General features: G+C 48.3%; 1 protein-coding gene across 2 annotated transcripts in view; it reads left to right on the forward strand.

The window, feature by feature from the left end:
- The window catches only part of DYM (dymeclin), a 281123-nt gene extending 260629 nt beyond the window's left edge, over window positions 1-20494 (forward strand). For both annotated transcript variants that reach the window (XM_069468007.1, XM_069468008.1), the window contains one exon: window positions 20046-20494. In XM_069468007.1, coding sequence (XP_069324108.1) covers window positions 20046-20195 — 150 coding nt within the window. In that variant the 3' untranslated portion in view covers window positions 20196-20494. The remainder of the gene's footprint in view (window positions 1-20045) is intronic.
- Window positions 20495-20714: the final 220 nt, after the last annotated feature.

Below are 20714 nucleotides of genomic sequence, written 5' to 3' on the forward strand. Positions count from 1 at the left end.
CCTTCCTTCAGAAATGTGTACCAGAACCTTCTCCCAGACTCTTTTCCCTTTTTCTAACTTTTGAAGATAGAGGCAGAATTATAATTCCAAGGAGCCTCCCCGGCAGCTTGTCTAATCTAGTCTGGGCTGCTGGCACCCAGAATTCAACAGCGCTGAGACCCTTTCCCAGAGGCAAACCTATCAGCAAGATAAGGACTCATTAGAAAGGAGCCAGATGGAGGGTGGAAACAGAATTTTATTTGTCTGCTCCTTTGTTTCTAGGGGGAAAAAAAAGTATCAAAGGTCACTGGACTCAAAACATGAAACTTGACCATAGACAGAGGAGGCTGTTGGATTGATTTCTGGATCTGTTGCTTCTCAGCCCTGATTTCCTTCCCTTTCTAGGGAGAGGCAGCCGTGAAGAGCTGCCAAGTCTCCCTGCCTCTGCACCCCAGTGCCCTGGCCAGCCCTTCTCTGTTCCCACGGTCATCTCTTGGGTCCAGGCCCTCAACCCTGGCCACCTAGGCCCCCTGCACCAGGCCCCAGTTATTCCCCTCCAGGGGCTGCTCCCCCTCCAGTCCAGACAGATCACATCGCTTCCCAAGTCTTCCAAAACCACACTTGGGTCCTGGGTGCAGCTCTGCTCACATGCAGGGAGTGGCTCCCCTTTGCACCCGGAATAACAGTCTAGGCTGGGACTCAGTGGGTCTCCGTAATCCTGCCTTGCAAGCTTTCCACATCCTCCTCACCCACTATTCTCCAGACAGCCAAACAGCGGCTGCTCCGTGGGCCCTGTGTGCTTCTCTGCTGCCACGTCCTCTGCCTGGAACACCCTTCCTCCTCCTCCACATGCCTGTATCCTACGCCTGTTTACAGACCACCCAATGGCCACCTCCTCCTTGAAGCCTTTCCTGATGCCCCCAGTTTAATTTCTGCCTTCCCTGGACTTCCGTAAATTACACTTACTTGTATATTTCACATGATACTTACCACTTCCTACCTTTGCTGATGATTATTTTTGTCCATCTCTCATCTCCATGATTGGATTATAAACACCTTGGTACAGAAGCTCTGCCTGTTCTTTTTGGTATCTTCTATGGCAGAGGTTTCCTTGGGAAGCCATCAAGGATTTTTTTAAGCTCAGAGTAACATGATCAGACCGTATTATGGACGTTTTTGCTCATGCTCCCCTAACTAGCCAGGAACAACTCTGAGAGATCATCGTACGAGAGGGTTCAGACCTTTTTCTTGGTTGGCCGGGCTTCTGAGTAATTCCCTCTGTCTAGAGTGCTTTCCCATCTCTCCCCTCTCCTTCGGGACCACTCTAGACTCACTAGCCTGCCAGCCTGCCCTGACTGCTCTTGTCCACAGAGCCTCTCTCCCCTAAGCCACCCTAGCCCCGGCAGTACCATGCTTCAGTCAGCAGCGCCTGACCTGGAGCTGTGAGTGGCACACACAGCCTGCTTTCAAGTCATTTATGCCCATTAGCAAGTGGAAACCACCTGCAGACCCACACCCAGCCAGGCATCTCGCAGGAAGCGTACAGCTCAATGCCACAGGCAGGCAGGGCTGAGCGCTGGGAAGGACCGTGGCAAGGGTCTGGAGGAGGAGGAGCTCCGGCACCAGCTCTGTAGGAAATGGCATGTGGTGTGAAGGACGTCTGAGCTAGAAAGAGCAGTCTCGGAAAGGCGTGGAGGCGGGCATTTGCCTGCAATGCGCAGAGGACCTGGGGGAGTTCCCTTTGGCAGAGGCCGATGGTCAGAGTGAAGGAGAGGAAGCCGGTGAAGCTCGGAGGTCACGTGCGGCCAGTGTGTGGAGCTCCTAGAATCCATTCAAATCGGAACTGGCTATTATTGCATTGCACTTTCTAACATTAGGTTCCGTTAGAGAATTGCTTTTTAGTGGTTTTTTTTTTCCCCCCCATTTGCATTTATCTTAGCTCTCTCCAAGTAAATGTTAAGATCCTTAAGGGCAGGAACTATATTTCATATTTTTATTAAATGCTTTTGTGGTATAAAGGGTCACCCTATAATTTCATTTATTCTCATATTGGGTTATCTTAAAGCAGAACAAAAAGTTCTTACCTACTAGATAATATATAGTAGGGAAATCCCAATATAGTGCCAATCCCAGACATTACGTAATTTAGGGGAGAGGGACTCTGTGAAATTACATATTGTCTGGGATTGGCACCAGGGTAATTCAGAGGAGGGAGGTTCAGGTAGATTAAACAAGAGTGTCCATGAGTTAGTGACTTGTAGCTGGTTCATGGGCACTCAGTGTTCACTGTACCATTCTCTCCACTTTTGCAAATGTTCACAATGAAATGTCGGGCCTTTGGTGGTACTGAGTACTCCAGTGGGACTTCAGCTTGCGGGGCTTCCAGCACACAGCCCTCCCTTACACCTCGACCCCGTAGAGCAGCCACCTGTGTCTCTCACCACACCGCCAGCTGGGCCTGTCGCTACAGCCCCGAGCACCAGAACAGCCAGGAAAACAGCTAAGAATCAGCCATTGAGTTGGGTCCTGTTGTAGTCACAACTAAATGATGCAGACCCCTCGGCCAGATGGCAAAGAAGACCATTATTTTGTGTCCACCATTGTATTGTTAAAGTATCAGTGGTTATACTTATGATGTGAATATTAATAAAAAGGAAGGAAGGATGCATGGGTGAGCAGGTCACCTTTTGTCTTAGTCCATTGGAGCTGCTGTAACAAAATACCTTAGAACAGGTAGATTATAAACAACAAAAATTTATTTCTCACTGTTCTGGAGGCTGGAAATCCAAAATCAAGGCACTAGCAGATTTGGTGCCTGGTGAGGGCTCGCTTTCTGGTTCGTAGACAGCACCCTCTAGCTGCTCCTTACCTGGTGGAAGGGACTAGCTAGCTCTCTGTGGTCTCTTCTAGAAGGGCACTGATCCTTGCAAAAGGGATTTCATCAAAAGTTTTATCTTAAAACAGCTTTCTTCATCAGAAAGTGTTCTGTATGTTCACTAGGATGGAGAAACCATAGAAGATGTATGTATAGTGTCAATTACTCTTAAAGTAAGCACATTCTATCCTCCTTCATCTGTTGCTTTTGAAGGTAAGACAACATTTCAAAAGCTCCAGAAGTCAGATGTTGTCACCCCCTTCATGGTGCACATACGTTAGTTCTCTTTAGGCAAAGTGAATCGTTTTCCCCTTGTTTTCTTATTTATATCAAATTTTGATTTAAAAAAATAAAATGTATGTTCTCCATATTCTTGCTCTATAAGTGTTTTATTATTTGTTTCCTATATCCAAATCCTAAAGTTTAGTATGTTGATTATTTCAGTTTAGAATTTCCTTTGGAGAGATCCTTTAAAATGTTTTATGAATATTTTCAAGGTAAATTCCAATTTTGTTTAATTTTCATGCTTGTAGTGTATAACAGATTGAATTATCCATGGTTTGTCCCTGAAAGTAAATTAAGAGATAAGCAATATATCTTTCTTTATTGAAATATATAAATTTGGGATCATTGGAGCCTGTGTTATAAAATACAGGACTCCTTGCTCTTAAACCACTGTCATGTTTTGGAAATGACTGTAGATCTTCAAATGATTCACCTACGGATGTTTTGCCTTCTAGGGTGATAATTTGAAAAAAGTAATGGTAGAGACCAAAATAGAGAAAGGGAAGAGTTCCTCTGTTTGCCTTGGCTGTGACCTTTCTGAGGCAGGAGGTGGGCTCTTTTAGGGCCTGGCCCTTGCTGGGCTCCCAGCCCCGCATGATCACTTCAGCACCCAACCAGTCCCAGCGGGCCTCCTCAGCCGTGATGGTTCATAGACGAGGTAACTGAGTGTCAAGGAGGTGACGTTATTTGTCTGACCTTATTAGTGTCAGAGTCAGCTCTAAACATTCAGACATCCTGAATTTTCCCTGTTATACCATTCATAACCTAGATGGGAGAGGCACAAAGTAATCTTAAAAGTTTGTGCTTCCTTATCGTGACATTTATTCAAATTTCAAATAAGTGGTCAGTGTGACAGTTGCCATGGACAGCATGAAACACCAGCTTCCTGCCTCTTACGCCCTCCAGCCTGTCCAAGCCGGGGACAGGAAAGGGGCAGAAGTCAGGGTGGAGTGCTGGCACAGCTTCAGCTTTTACACTAGCAGTGATACAGGGCATGGTGGCTCCCAGGGCACCACCAGGTCCCTCGGTTACTATTTGAGATGATGCCACCTCGGCGCCCTAGCTGTGGCATGCAGAGCCACGGCGGGGAGAAAGCAGGAACGAGCGTGGCTCCCGGCTCCCTGCTGGCTTCTTCTGACCATTGTCCCGCAGGTCTGCCCGTGAGAGACCGCGCCCGTGTGTCTGTGGCCTTGCCTGAGCCAGCACCGGAGCGGTGTCGGGGAGGGGCCTGGGCTCGAGGGGCAGCCCTCTTCGGAGGGGTGGATTCCTTCTTCTCGGTGGCATCCTGGTCTTGATGGTCAGTGTCACTGCTTTGCCACCTCTGAACATACTTTCCTTCTAACCTGCCTGCAGTGTTATTACTTGTCCATAAAGTTGTAAACTGTGCAAATGTTTTCTTCATAAGAAAATTATAGAAAAAATTCAAATTACATGGATTTATACCAGTGCAGTTAAATTTCTAACCTGCCCTGAGGCTAGTTCGGGACTCCATTTGGGATAAGGTGGGCCAAGTTTTAAACTGGCACACTGAGGAAGGAAACAGATTCATAAAACTTGTGCCCTGTGGTGCAGGGAAGGGAAAGAGCAGGAACCAGGAATGGCAAAGAACGGGCTTTTGTAAATGGAAGATTCAGCCTTTGTTTCAGCTCATAAGTATTAATACTTCACATTCATCAGCTTTCGGGGAGTACTGTCTTTGGTGATGTGCGGTCTGAGAGCTGGATCATGTTTGACCAGTGATCAAGTCACCTGTCCATGTTTATTGCCCTCTCTACGTTGGTTGTGGAAAACAGAGAATTTGAAGTATTATTTTTCTTTTCTGGCATAATAATTGACCAAAAAATATGCCCTCCAACCATGGGCTATGTGGTTGCTCTGTGGCAGTCTTAGAATAAAGACGCTGAGCCCATTTGGTGACTCTTGAGTCTCCCTGAGTTGTCTGAATGGTCCAGCCTCTACTTCAGGGAAGTGGACACAGAGGGTGGCAGGCGGAAAGACAGGAATGACCTGAGAAACCCCAAAGTTTCCTTGAACCTTCCGCCTCCCTCCCCGTTACTCAGTCCCCCAAGCCAGGCTCCTGTTGCTGCCAGGCTGGGAGTCACCTCCGCCCTGTGGCAGCGCCAGCCCCAGCACTCGCTGGCTGGCCCTGGGGAGCTGTGGTTACCGGCACAGTCAGCCCCTGGCTGCTTGCTCATCGCCCGGTGTGAGCCTTTCCGGTCTTGAGCTCATCGCAGTCTTGGCCTTCCGTTCTCACGGCAGGGAGATTGGTCCAAGAAAGGGAATCCAAGTCATTTCCCAAAGCGCTCTGCGCTCTCGGGTTAGCGTTCTGCCTGCTTGGCCGCTGCGCGCTGGGAAGCTCTGCAGCCTGGCGTGGAGCTGCTGAGACGGGCCGTGGTCACCCCACGCAGTCTGTCGGGAACTTCAAAGAGAATGTCACTACTGTGGATTAGGAAGAACTCTTGGCACCTTTTATTCAGAATCTGTCTCCCATTACCATAATCTTTGAAGATAGCAGTAACCAAAATAATTGTTTGTGAAATGGTTTGCATGCTAGTGGAACTAGGAAGCTCCTAGCAAAATGTGGACCTACTAGATCGTCTTGGAGCACCTTTTCCCATATTCTTTCTTGCTGATCACCTTCACTTGGTTCCCAGGCCCCATGCAGACTGCTTGAGCCTTTCTGTCTGTGCCAAGGGGCCAGCCTCGCCAAGGGCCCAAAATACTGACCTCTTGTTTGATCTCTGCCACATTTTAGCCAAGGGGCCTGAAATAAACCATTGTTACTGTAGGCCTCAGTTTCCCTATATGCCACATGAGAGAGTTGGCTAGATCAGTGGTCCCCAACATTTTTGGCCCCAGGACAATTTTTCTATTGACCCAGGTAGAGAGAGTGGTTTGGGGATGATTCAAGAGCATTACATTTATTGTGTATTTTATTTCTATTATTATTACACTGTAATACATAATGAAATAATGCAGAATCTAATGCTACCGCTGATCTGACAGGAGGTGGAGCTCAGGCGGTGATGCGAGCCGTGGGGTGCGCAGTAAATACAGATGAAGCCTTGCTTGCAGCCTGGGGTCTGGGGCCTGCAGGGCCAGCTGCTGTGTAAATCTTTCCTGCTCCAGCACGCGGGGATGCCTGTGCAAGTCTCTGGTCTCAGTCCTCTGATCCCTAAGGACCGTGTGGTTCTCCCATACTTAAGGCTCCTTCTCCAAAATCCACATTCTGTTCATCTCTGGTCATTATTTCTCTTCTGCCTTCCTGAATCACAGAATATTTAGGGCCCAAGACTTTGCATTCTCACAAGTGCCTACCCAGGCAGTGCTGATGCTACTGGTCTGTGGTCTCACTTCTCTGACATGCCTTCTGGGTGGGGAGAGGGAAGGGGGCGTGGTTTGTTCAGGGAACTGTGATGCCCCCACAAACAGGTCACTATCGTCACCATCGCCCCCATGCCCCAGTCACTTTAAAAAAAGGCACTACCTCTCTTACCTCCTTCGTTCCCCTCCCTCCCACAACACCTGAAGAATCCAGGAAAAACCAAGTCCAGTTCAGACTCTGACCCAGTGCTCCCTCACGGCCCCCGCCCCCACTACCTACCAGGACCCCCCTTGCCTACTCTGTGCCCCAGCCCCAGCACCCCCGTTCACCCCCACCTTGCTGCCCCCGCCTAGCGTGACCTGCTCACCCCTTCTCCCGGGCTGGGTGCCACTGCCCCGGCAGTGATAGATTTACTGACCTCTTCCTGCTAGAAACTTCAGTGGCTCATTCCCTTTATCACTGTTCTTGGTATTTAGCAGTGAGATTGTTATTTGAAAGTTTAATTTGTGCATTTACATTTTGTCTCCTGACTGGATTGTCAGCTCCCTGAGGGTAGGAACTTTGCTTTGTTCTTGCCACACCCCACAGTCTTTCCCACACAGTACGTTGGTTGGTTCACTGACGTAAGATGGAGCAGGACGAGAGCAGGAGGAAGTCGGGTGAATGCGGGGCCGCGATACTCCCCGTGCAGTATTGTACAGAGGGAGAGGTGGGCTTTCATTCTTTCGGGTACTAGGGTATATTTTGAAGCTTTTAAATCTTAAATTCTCAAAATTAGAACTTTTAAATGGTTGGATCTCAACCTCTTTTTTTTTTTTTTTTGAGACAGAGTCTCATTCTGTCACCCAGGCTAGAGTGCAGTGGCATCATCATAGCTCACTGCAACCTCAAACTCCTGGGGCAGGTGATCCTCCTGCCTCAGCCTCCTGAGTAGCTGGGACTACAGGGGTGGACCACCACGCCTGGCTAATTTTTTCTATTTTTAGTAGAAATGAGGTCTGGCTCTTGCTCGGGCTTGTCTCGAGCTCCTAAGCTCCAGCGATCCTCCCACCTCAGCCTCCCAGAGTGGTCGGATTACAGGCATGAGCCACTGCGCCCGGCCTCAACCACTTTTTTAAAACTATAATATGTGTCCTGTTTTCTTTAGATGAAATATTTCATACAGATCTTTTTGGTTCGTTCCCCTGTGATTATAACATAGCAGGTATAAATTCTAAATTGTATGTATCTATGATGGTCCAAATTAGAGGGAAGAATATTACGCCGTTATACCATTTAATTATGTTACCTTTATGGTTTATTTTAACATATAGTAGGGTAGGTTTCCCTTTCTTGTTTTCTTTCTTGGCACTATTTCTCAAATCCCACATCTCTACCACGCTGAAGTTTTTCTCAGTCTCCATCTCAGTGACTACCCACCCACTCCTGTTGCTCTGTCTTTGCTGCTTCTTACTCATAATTTACCCTGAGCAAAATTCGGTAAATTTAGTTCTTCCTAAGAATTAGTTCTTTCTGATGCATTCATTGCTCATCTCCCGTCTTAAGCCTTTCAACCAGTTGAACATTTCACTATTGGTAGCCATTTTGCAAATCAGAAGGGCACACTAATATCATGCAGTGTGATACATAACCCCAAGTCAAGTTTTTAAATCCATCAAATAATGTATTTATTGACTTCAAGAGGATAGAAACACAAGTTATGTATCAGTAGCTTTTCTTTCTTTTTTTTTAATGTTTAGAAAGTGTCAACTGCTTTCTCAAAGAGAACAAGCCTGAGTTTGAAGGAATTTGGGGCTAAAGTAATAGATTTGTTCACTATATTAGAGCAATTTCTTGAAAAAGTAAACTTATACATGATATGCATTAAACTTGCTGTATAAATTATGTCATATTATGTAAATTTATACACTAATATAAATTCTAATTAACTTGGTGTACCTTATGACTCTTAGGGATTTTGTGCTTTTATTTGCCCATTTGTACCTTGTTTTTTAAAGGGTAGGGGTGAATCTGTTGGGATGGGGTATTCAGTCCCTTCTAGTGCTGATATTCCATGATTCCCTGATTTCTTAGGATTAAGGCTCAGGAAAGTAATTCGGATTTTTCTTGCTGACCTAGACTCGCTGCGTTCAAGCTGGGAGATCTCGTCCTCTAGATAGCTCGCATTTACGGGATTTTGGACCTTCCCTGACATAACCGTTCTTGAGTGGAATCTAAGGTAGATTCACTTACTACTGAATTCTACTTTCCAGCAAATGGTATTATTAGGAATCTTTTAGAGCAGTCTGCTTCCGTTCCCTTCCCTCTAGATTTCCTGATTGTTAGTCCTAACAACTGAGAAGAGGAAAACAATCTCATTATGGGCTTTTGATTCATTGATGGCTCATGTTGAAATAACCAGGAGGCCAGGACTGTCGCACTTGGCAGGAAAGACACAGGTCTGGCCCAGCCACTCTTGGACCATGCTTGGGTCACTGGGAAATCCAGCCTTAGAGAGTACTACGACTGAGCTTACTCCTATAGATTATAAAATGCTCGTCAGAATTGTGGGATTTAAGTAGGATTTTCTGCGAGTAGATTGAAGAAAACATCATGGGCTTAGCAACTATAAAACTTTTCATATAACGCTTAGAGTAGATTGTTCTTTCCATAAGCAGAGAGAAAAAAGTCCTGCCATGTAATGGGAATGTTGATTACCAGGACCTAGTTTTTACTTCTTGCTAAGGTATAATTAAGGCATGACTTTTCTAGTAATGGGTAATGCCTCTTGAAGCCTTGAAAAACTATCATGTTTGCTTACAACTTAAATCCTAAGAATGTTCAAAGAGGGTAACTCTTAAGAATTTTAAGACAACTTCTTATCTCCATATTTGTCTTAGTTGGAATTCTCTTTCCAGATATCTCTTTGACATACTGCGACAAGGCTGTGTTCCCACCCGATAGGATCTCCTGAACTCTTCTTCACTCAGGGGCACACTAGCCTGGCCAGGTGCCAGGGACACCTCTGTCTGCCCTCGTCCCCACAGTCTCTGCCTGTCATTCCACACAAAACTTTCGCATTAACATCTCGGATATGGCAGAGATCCTTGTTTTGCCGGAATTTGTCTAAGCATGAGTCAGAATCTTCCTCTAACTCCTTGTCTCCTACTCCCATAGTTCACAAATTAGTCTAGAAAAAAAATTAGTGTAAAGAAAGATCATCACAGATACTAGTAGTTAGGGCTTAACCATAGTGCAATCTTGACCAGAGTAAAACATAAAGGACTTGTTAAAAATGGAACTTGTCTCAGTTTACATACTATGCATCAGTTTAGTCCACAGCTATCTATAACTCATGCACATGTTAAGAAGTTCACTTAATTTTCCATAATTAGATATGTGTAAAATATAAAATAGGGCAGTGACCATCTATATCAACATTATCCATTATCTGTGAGCTGGATTTTCCTAGGTAAGTAAGAATAGGATAGTTGTAGGATAGCTGACAATTTGAGAAGTAAATTAAACTGTTGAAGATTCAAGTATGGGCCCCAGAATTCCAATAAGACAGCTCCTTTACTTCTCAAAGTACCGTGGGCCGAATGTGGCTCATGTGGTCCCAGATAACTGTGGGCAGTTATTCCACTAATTCACCTGTCGTGCAGGATCCAATTTTCCAAACTTTTTTTTTTTTAACTCTGAGTTTGTCCACAAACAATTTTTACCCCTTCATTTGTTTGTCATTTATTCATTCATTCAGCAAAAATTAATATCAAATCTCTGGCAATATTCCAGTACACATTGGTAGGTGGTGGAATTCCTGCCCTCATGGAGTTTATATTCTCGTTAGAATTTTATCTCAGTCGTGCGTTTATTTTCTGGGCTCTCTCTCTCAGCCAGATGTGTGGGTCTGGCTCCCAGTGAAGAGCCCCACTGCAGAAAGGCAGCAGTTCTGGTTAGTCCTGACTCCCCCCTGGCCCAGCTTTCAGCAGAAGTTCTGCCAGTAAAGTTTCTACATTTGCCCTCATCTCTCACCTTGAAGACAAAATAGTCTCTTCCTCCCCCCAGCCTCCTGAATGAGAATCAAGTTGCCTCAAAAACAGGCAGTTTGACTCAATAATGCACTTCAGTCTTTTTGAGCAACTGACACATCTGGCGACTTCAAGGGCCACCTCAAAGCTAATGACTTCTAGATTATAAATCTCCGTCCTCAACCTGTTCTCTCAATTCATGCTCTGCAGATAAACAGACTTCTTGTGCCGTTCCTCGAGGCCCACCTCCCTCCCACCTTTCCGATCTCGTCCCCAGCTGCTGGCCTCTCTGCGCCCCGTGTGCCAGCCAGTCCCAGAACAGCGCGGTCAGCTCGTGCTCGCAGGGTCCCTCCATGTGCTGGGCCAGCTCTCTCCCTGCCCTGGGCCCTGTCTCCACAGGGCGGAACCCTGCCCACCCGTCGAGGCCCCTCTCACACCGCCCCTGCAGCGGGACAGCCTGTCCTTCCTCCTCCTCCAGCCCCCAGAAAAGAGAGGGAAATTGAAAGCTGGACAAAGGTTTCTCTCCTTTCTGGGAACCCCCCCGCCTGGGTCTGTGTGAGAAGGGCCTAACAGTGACATTTGCTGAAGATTCAGACTCTGTGGGCTTCAAACTCGGGCTGAGGATGTGATGGTAACTTAGTAGAGAGCTCGTCACAGCATGGGTGTCAACTTTATACTGTCGCCTTCGTGTTTTTCTAAGAGTTTTTTTTGCCTTCAGTGACAGAAGCTGTTAGTGTCACTTGTAGGCACTCAGAAGTAGTGAAACGATTTCCTGAGCTCAAGGTGGCCTGAACTTTCAGGATCTGTGTCTGCTAACGTAGTGACTACCCTCTTTCTTACTCCCCAGAGCCCCTGAGGGTCCCTGTGCATGGCCCGCAGTGGTGTTGCTGTAAGCACAGTGTATTGTGACTGTCTGCCGAGCCACCCTCATCACGGGCTTCTTAATTTTAGCTTTGTATTTCTTAATTTGTAACTTCTGATAGGTGGCCCTTTATAATTTCCTATATTTTGACTTTAGTTCTTTGTTAATTTTAAAATTAATTCACATAAACTAGAACTACCCCACACTCGGCGCTGCTGTTATTCCTAGGCCAGCACCTACCTTCTTTTGGTTATGATGTTCGATACATTTGTAACTCGTTCCGTTATACAGGGAGGAGCCTGCGTTTCAGTCTTGCTCAGGCAACAGTTTAGCTGAATTGATGATGTAGATGTTTCCAGATTTCTTGGTTCTGTATTTCTCCCAGAGAATGCTGTTCACGCCCACCTAAAATCTTCTGCCCCACCCCCCAGTATTAGCCAGAACTGCCTGGGAGAGAGCCCCCGTGGGGCACTGCCCCCTTTCCATCTTGTGTCCCACTCCCTGCCTGCTCTTCTTCCCCCCACTAACTTACGCACCTTGCTCGAGGAGCAACAGTTATTCCCCTCTCTCCTGTCTAGCCCCAAGGAAAGTGCCCCAAAAGTAGCCGATGCCCACGAACATTGGGCTTAAGGACTCGTCATGGAAGGAACAAAGTTCCACGGCAATAGGTCATGGGCAGGAAAGATAGGGAGGCGCATAATCCCCCAATTCTGTAATCCAGCCCTGGATTTTGAAAAAGGACGTAAATGGTTCCTTGGCTATCTAATGACAGGATCTTGAAACCGGTTTTCTTTTCATCTGAGCAGGACTCCGACCGCAAGCCCTGCACGTGCTGTTTATAGTAACTAACCTAATCAATCCTGACCCCCGCCATCTGCCCGCAGTTCCCCGGCTGCCTCATGGCCAGCGATCACCCATCTATTTGTCTGTTCAGAGGCTTAATATGGTCTTAAAAATTTTTTTTAATGTGCTGTGTAGCTATTTGATTTTAAATTGTATTAAACTTGCTGGAGCTATGCCGGTACTTGCTAGAGTTTCTGACACTATCTGTATAATCTTCAGGTGGGAGAGGGAGAACTCCATTGAACTTTTACGGTAACGAAATTATTGCCGTCTTGCCCTACATCTGTTCTCTGCACTTCCTGTGGGTTTTCACCAGATCACATGACTGACAGCAGAGACAGGCTTTAAGGCGTTTGGTCTGCTTGTTATACCCAAATCTCAACCACCAAATCAGACCTTTGCTTTGTCTCTGAGCCGACTGTCCGGATGTCCCACTGTGGTAGGTTGATTCACTGGAGCTGATAAAAACATTCTGGCCACACTTGGGAGTCTAGCATTACCTCTGGCTCCAAAAATCAAAACAACAGGATTGTTGTAAGCAGCTTTGGGTTGAGAGCAAGCAGCAAGCTTGAGAGATGGGTTTTCTCTCCGGGTTGAGCTGAGTCACTGGGAAGGAGAGGAGTGAGAGCCAGGGGCTCCCCGCCAGGCAGCTGGGGCCTGAGGTGACCAGCACCCTGCCCTGTGCCAGCCGGTTCTAGACGAATTCCTGCCCTACCGCATCAGCGCCCCCATCCTTCCTGGGCACATCCACCTGAGAGTCACTGGCTGGAGCCTAAAGGGTGCTGAGAGCCCCAGGGAGATGCGAGTAGAAAAGAGCAGATGATGTCAGAGCGGGGAAGACCGGAGAACGCCCAAGCGGCCTGGGCCCCCAAGTAGGGTTTTTTGGCCACATCAGAGATGAGAACACTCTCAAGTGAGGAAGCTGGACTTTCCTCAGCCTCACAGGATGGCATCATTGTCCTCCACAGGCTCGACAAGAAACACAAGGGAAAGAGTGACTTTTTCAGGCTGTTGATCTGACATTCGGACCATGACATTTCTTGGACTGAGTCCTGAGAAAAAGTGTCTCCAGTGTCCTTAGTGTTTAATTAAACCTTTTGTCTTTCTTTTCCTTAGCACTTCAGACTTCTAAGACAACGTAGAGGAGCACATAGTTCTAAGAAAGTCTGTTTAAGTCTCACAGCATGTCAGTTCTCCCTATAGCTGGGTGGACGGACGGGTAGATTTGGGAGCGAGGTCGAATTAAACGCGCCGGGCCCAGCTAATGGTGCAGCGGCTGCACTCACATGCACCCAGTGTGACTGGATAGTATCCTCAAGCCTCTTTTGTGGTTTATGCCCATTATGCACCCATTTAAAGTGTTCCTCGTACACTGGTCTTACAAACAGCTCACCCCAGGAAAAAGGAAGCGCTCTACCTTGTGCTGGCAAGTGTTAGCTTTGTGTGGCCAATCCTGGAGAACGTACACAAACAGAAAGAAAAACAAGAGCATTACTCCCTTTCTGAACCTTTTAAGTGCTGGGGGAAAGTTCCAAGCAAACAACCCGAGAAATAATCTCTCAATTCCCTTATGGCTCTAGCAGAGAGGGAGCCAGTGCCATGGCTTTGGGGCGTGCACGGTGCCGTCTACGCGTCCAAGCGATTCTCCAGTAATGGCAGCGCGTTCATGCTGCTGTCTCTGTTTGCTCTTTCAGTTCCCCAGTGAGCAGTGGTGCACACTCGGGACACAGCCACTTAAGAGCCCCGTCTGTGGGAGGGATCGGCCTTAACCAGGCAGCAGAGGCAGGGCCAAGCCAGGAGCCTCAACCCACTTAGCTGAGAGCTCCCAGGCCAGGACAGCTCAATAGAAGCTTCATGTTTCTCTTAATTTTAAGCAGTTAGGAACCTCAGCCTTTAAAACCATCTATTGTCAACCCCCAGGAAAGCTCAGGAAGCTTCAGGTACCCTCTCCACTGCGACGCCTCAGCTAAGTAGAAATCAGTAAACACTTGACCTCAGAGTTGCAGCTGAACCCAGGCCCAGCTGGTTCAGCCCTTGCTCCAGGTCAGCCCAGCACGCCTAGAGGCATGGCAGCGAGTGCACATGTGTAGACCGTATTGGGGTCAGCTCATAACACCACACCCGGTCAGAGCTGGAAGGAGCCCAGAGGTCCTTCATTTACACAAGTGAGAAAACTGATTCCTGAGAAATGCTATGACTTGTCCCAAATTGCCCAGCTTGCCAGGAGCCTGGGGCCACCTAGAGATCAATGACATCACCTCACAGTGAGGAAACACAGGCACACGAGTTATATGACTTATTGGTACATTTAAAAAAATGTTTGAAGCTCATTATCATTACTTGAAAGAAATGGAAACCTAGTTTCCACATCAGCCATAGACATTTTAAGAAGGACCTGCCTACTCGGGTCCCTGTCAGCTCCGGGAAGGCCACAGCGGAGAGGTCTGAGCGTCATTCAGCTTCTGGCTCCAGCACTTACCGACAGTGGCCTCTTTGGCATGTTACTTATCCTTTGAGCCCTGTTTTTCTTGTCTCTATCACAGAATTAATACCCATGTCACAGGACCCGTGTGCAGATGTGGAGTCATTTCTTAAGTGTCAGCACTGTGCCAGATGCTTTCTTAGAGCCTGTATTCTAGTGGGGCAGACAAATGTTTCACAAGTAAACAAATTAATAAACAGGATAAGCGCCAATCGCACTGAGTGTTGTGAAGGCAGTACACCCATGAGCTGAGAGACGCTGCTGTTGTTTCCTAGAGCGTGTTCACTGGTCAAGCAGGAAGTGCCTGGTACGTGGGCAGCTCCAGTCAGGGTCCCTTCCCCTGAGCACCCCACTGGGTTGTCTCTGTGAGCGCCAAGCAGGAAGGTCAGTGTCCTCGCTGCTGGGCAGCCCCCCAGCCCCGTGCAGCTCACGGGGGGAGCTGCCGTGCCCCAGGTCCACCTTGGATGTTGTGGAACGTGCCACATGACCTTACAGGAAGGTTGCAAACTCCTAGGTCACGTTCCTAATGTCAAATACATTAGAAAAGTGATCCTTGTGTCATCCTTACTATAGCCCAGAACCACTCCCAGGCCAGTTCGCTCCCTCCCAGTTGAGCCTGACTCTGAGAGAGAGAAAGAAGGTAATTCTTCAGAGCCTGCTTTCTCTTAGCGAAATAGCTTTGTTCTTTAAAGATGGTTATGAAAACAAGCCTGTTGCTTTTAAGCCATTTGTCAGCACTTATTCCTGGTTTTCATGCAGGGAGGCTCAGGTCTTTCATGTTTCTATTATTAGGAGTCACTTGCCAAGTGAGAAGTGTCCATTTGGATGCATGAGAGAAGTGGGCTTGGGACCAGGCCAGTCCTGGTATTTCTAGTCTTTAGGTTTGATGACTGAACATTATAAAATAAGAGCATACCTTATGTCTACGTACCATCTTAATGTCGGTAGTAATAGCCAACATTCATCGAGAGCTTGCTCTGCGGTGGGCACTCTGCAGGCCCCTCACGTGGCTTATCTCGTGTCACTGTCTTACCACTGCAACCCTGTGGAGGAGGCAGGCTGGTTAAAATCAGAATCTCGGTGTATGGTAAACTTTGTCTCTTAAGGGCCTGAGTCTGAAGGACTAGACTTTTGGCTCTTGAATGCTGGGACCGTGTGTGTCCTGGGCACAGCTGTATTTTTAGTTCAGTGCTTAGGCCCTCAGTAAATATTTACTGGATGATGGGGAGGGAATGGGGCTGAATCTCAAATTATCTGTTTGCCTTTGGAGGGCTTTTTAGTTGTTTCAAAGATTAAATGAGTGAGATTAATGACACTATATGTCAAGTGTTTGATTATGCTTGCTACGTGATAATCAATTATGTTAGCTGTAAATAAATGTTAGCTGTAATCTCAGAATTGATTATAAAGTTTTTATGGAGAAATTCAATAGAAACAATCATTGATCAGCTTGAAGAAGAACTTCATGGTAGAATTTGTACATGTCCCCTGTTGACAAAGTTTACACTGTTTTGTGTACTGGATTGTTATATATAATACTATAACTGGATGTTCCTGCTACTTTGGGCATAGCCTTAGATTGAAATTTTGTTTCCAACATTTGAAAGCTGTGGTTATTACTGGTCAAATGGTTTGCTTTCAGATTAAAGGGAAGTTCTCCATAGTGTTCAGAGATGACCTGCACCTTCGTAGAAGGTGAGATGGATTATTGTTTTGACATAAACTTGAGGCATTTGTACCTCTGTTTCTACAGGTGATGGGAAGGGTAGCCATAGGGGTAACCAGTGCTTTTCCCAGACCCACGTTTGCAAAATTTAAGGGCAGCCTTTGACTCATGGCTCCTTCTGACTAGTCATCAGAATTCCCCAAAGCCACGAGGACAGGTAAACTTACTGCCAGCCCGTAAACTTATTACCAGCTCTTGCCTAAGTTTCTGTAATTCAGTTGGAAGGAATTCTTACGAGAGCAGTGTACAGTGTGCTCATTTCATTTCCCGTGGCACCCTCCTTCGGTCCAGAGAGCAGGCTCCTGTAAGTCTCACCCATTCCTCAGGCCTTCGTGGGAAACCCCCCGCTGTGTCACTGGATGGAGAAACGGTTTCACGTCCTTGAGTCATTTTTATTTCTAACAAGAAGTGCATTTTCATGGCGACATTACCATAATGTGGGATGTTATTATTCCAACCAAAGAGGCAGTGTGGGGACTCTGGCCTTTCCAAACCACCGCCTCTGCGCCCCCACCCCGGCCCCTCACGTCTGAGTCAGTGTGAGAGGTTGTCTAAGTTTGAGGCCATCCTAATGACTAGGACTTCCATCTCCGTTATTATGGAGAAAAGTTCTCCAAACAGCATCCCCCATCCTCTCTTGATTATCAGCATCACTGTGGTGCTTTTTAAAGGAGCAGCATTGTGCTGGGCTCTGTGCCATGCGGAGGAAGGGCATGCTTACCCTGAAGAGTGTCACGGAACCTAAGAGAATCGAACTTAAGGACAAAGCACTAGGGGGGCTAGAACTCCGAAGTCACTTTTCAAAGTGACTTTGCACACTCAGTCAGACCTAGGCTTTAAACCTGACTCTACCCGAAGCAGGCTGTGTGACCTTGCCCTAGGCACTGAGCCTCTCTGAGCATCTCTTTGCCTCCTCTTAGTGGGGTTGGTGATAGCAGCTTCGGTGGGGCATTGAGGTGCTTGGCCAGGTGCTGTGTGGGAAGCTTCAGGCAGGCGTGGTACGTAGGAAGTGCTGGTTGGTAGTGGCCGCTAGCTGCCCCCTATTGCTACAAATGCAGGTTTTTCACAGAAAAAAATACTGTTGTGTTGGTACCTGTAAGATATCTGATTCCGTGACAAAGACTTACCTCCTAGCACCCCCTTGCCAGGCTGGAAGCAACAGAGTGTGTGGAGAGGCTCACTGAGGGTGCCAAGGACTCCAGCCCCCGGGAGACCACCCAGCTGCTACGTGGTCAGTGCGGGAGGGAGTCAAGGGACTTCGGGAGTAGACGACAAGGGAATGGAAAGCTGGGGGCTGCCTGCACCCCAGTTCGTGTGAGCAAATGCTGGAAGTGGTGCCACATCCACACCCCTGAGCTGATCAAACCGTGTCGGCCAGACTGACCCGAAGAGCTCAGGTTGAAGAGGCTGTCCTGTAAGTCGCGAGCGGTATCAGCACACACCGGACTTTCGGCCGGTGCTGGCGACGCCACGGGACTGATTAGGAACACTGATGGCCTGAAGGACTTGGGTTCTCATTGAAGCAGAATGGTTTTGGAAAGGGGGTGGGTTGTGGGTGGTAGATGGTGTGAGGGAAGATCCGGGGAAGGTGATACAGGGCTGGAGTTTGGCCACTTGTCAACCCTGTTTGTACATGTCCCTATGTACACACCTCTCTGGGAGACGGCCAGTGGGGAGTCGGTGTCCACTGAAGCCGTAGGGCTGGGGGCTGTGCCGTCTGTGATGCTGATGTTACACCGATGACCGGGTGCCCTCCTTTTTAGGACTTCTTACATACTTTTTCAAGATGTGACTCAAACCTCATCTTGCTGCAAAGACTGTCCGGCTCACCTCTGCTCCTCTGAACTGATCCTCTGGAACTCTGAGGATCCAGCACTTAGATGTTTTTCATCTTAATCACCATGAAAGCTATTTTAAAATTCCCGTACCTCTGTGTGTAGCCCCCTACCTGCCCCTCCCCTAACCTCCATGTCTTGTAAACCCCCTGACGAGTGTCATCCTGGTTCAGTCCCATTTCCCGCCCACCACCACGTGCCCTCCAGTTCCACGCATCGATCGGAGTGGCCAGTGCACAGTGCTGTCCTCGTCATGCCACGGCCGCCTCCCAAACCTCAGCGTGGGGTCCACACCGTCACGTGGCTCACGGGTCTGGTCCCTGCTCGCCGGTGCTCGCCCTTCCCCTGCGCCCGAGGCACGAGGTCCTCATGCCACACACACACACACACACACACACACACACACACACGGGCCCACCGTGCCGTCCCCGCCAGCGGAACACACTTCCCTCTGCATCCGCTGCGGCCTCCTCCACCTTGAGGCCTCTAGAGCAGCTTGTCCTTCCCCCTCTCACTGCCCTGTCATAACGGTTTTGTTGGGGGTTTTGCTGCTGCTGTTTGTCTCTCTCTTCCATGAGAACTGATGCTCCGTGAGAGCAGGAGCTGTGTGGCTGCTGCGCCCCTCTGTGCCTAGGCCCTGGCCACACGGTGCCTGCCTGGCACCGAGCAGAGACAGTCGATAGAATGAATGAACCAGCGAACGAATGAACAGACAGGAGGATTAAATAAGATGATGTGCATGAAGCATCTACGGTGTATCTTTGACACGGGTGGCCCTCAACGTATGGTTGATTGTTCATTGATTCGTTCATTTGTTAAGTGCCTGGCCAGTATCTGTGGGCCTACAGCAGCTAACAGAGCAGATAAACATCCAAACACGTGTGGGTGAAAACCTCCCTGCCCTCCTGGGCCCTGCCTTCGAGTATAAGGTGACAAATGTGGCTGTGGGTACACGTCTGGATACATGTCGCTTCCTCTCTCTCTCTTGTTCAGCCCTCTCTCAACTTTCCACTAGGCCCTCCTCTTAGGACCCTGAGCGCCCCACCCTACCTGGGACAGTGGTCACCAAGCTGCAGCCACTCTTGGCACAGTCACCTTGGCAAGGGAAGAGGCCCCGGGGCCTTGAGCGGACTCTAGCTGCTCCTCGGGGTGCTGAAAGCAGAGTCGCTTCCTCTGCCCTGGCTGGAATAAATAGGTCAGGGGTAAAATTAGAAAATCAGAAGCCCCAATCCTGGCGATGTGCTAAAACGCAAGTGCCACCTCAGGCTGCTAAACCGCACACCTTCTCACATACCCAAGGACGGGAGTGCGCAGACCCAGGGCACCTGCACGTGTTCGCAGAGCCAGGGCCCCCCGCCCCAGACCCACACTCCCCAGGGGCACGTGCCGCCTCTTCAGTTCAAAGCTCAGGAACTGTGAGGGGAGAGTCCTCATCTCCAAATCACTGACCCTGAAGACGACGTCTCTCACGCAGAACCAGCCCTGAGCACCACACGCTGAATAACACTGGCCTGGGCCTTGTCTGGCACCCCGCGCAGGGTCCAGTTCTGTTGTGATATTCCTCCTCCCACCTCTACCCCTGCCTGGATCCCTCCTCAGCACACGCTCAGCCAAGCTGTCATTAGCCGACCGGGACCCATGGTGTTATTTGCTCTTCCCACAGTAATTGACATTTTCTTAGGAGCCACCGGATAGCTAAAGTCTCAGGCCCTGTGACCAGTGAGGGGAGGCGGCGTCCTGCACACCGCCACACCGCTAGCAAACTACCGCTTTGCTTGTGCATGGAACTGTGAGGTTATAAGATCATCTCGTTTTCATTGCAGAAATTTCCGGAATTGAAATTCAAATATGTGGAAGAGGAGCAGCCTGAGGAGTTTTTTATCCCCTACGTCTGGTCCCTCGTCTACAACTCGGCAGTGGGCCTGTACTGGAACCCGCAGGACATCCAGCTGTTCACAATGGACTCCGACTGAGGGCAGGGCGCCCTCCCCTGGCCCCTCCGGCCACGCGGCCCTTCCGGGCACTGTAATTCTGGGCATCAGAAGTAGACGGACGATTGCCTGGTGTGTCTTCTGCTAAAGGGGATTGCACAAGCGTGTTTCCCTCACACGCTGTGGAGAATCGGTGCCAATTGGCAATAGATCACTCAGCTTAGATTGTAGCGCAAAAATGGGGGGAAATACGCAACAATAAACATAAAAACCTGCCATTCTATATGCAATGTTATTTCTTAAACCAAAAATCTAGAGCTTTCTTTCCCAGGATCCTGATGCCTTAGGCATGTAACACTTCAACTGAGCACACTTTTTTTTTTTTTTTGGCATGTTCTAGATTTTTGTTTCGGTCTAGTGTGTGTGAGAGAGAGAAAGATATTCCTTTCACATTAGGGAATATCAGTGAGAACAGGTGATGAGACAGGAATTGATCAGGAAACGAAGTCGTGTGTGTGGTTGCCTGGGAGGGCCCAGGGTTTCGTGAGCGCTGCGCCTGGG

This window comes from Eulemur rufifrons, chromosome 5, assembly GCF_041146395.1.
Source record: "Eulemur rufifrons isolate Redbay chromosome 5, OSU_ERuf_1, whole genome shotgun sequence".
NCBI lineage: Eukaryota > Metazoa > Chordata > Mammalia > Primates > Lemuridae > Eulemur > Eulemur rufifrons.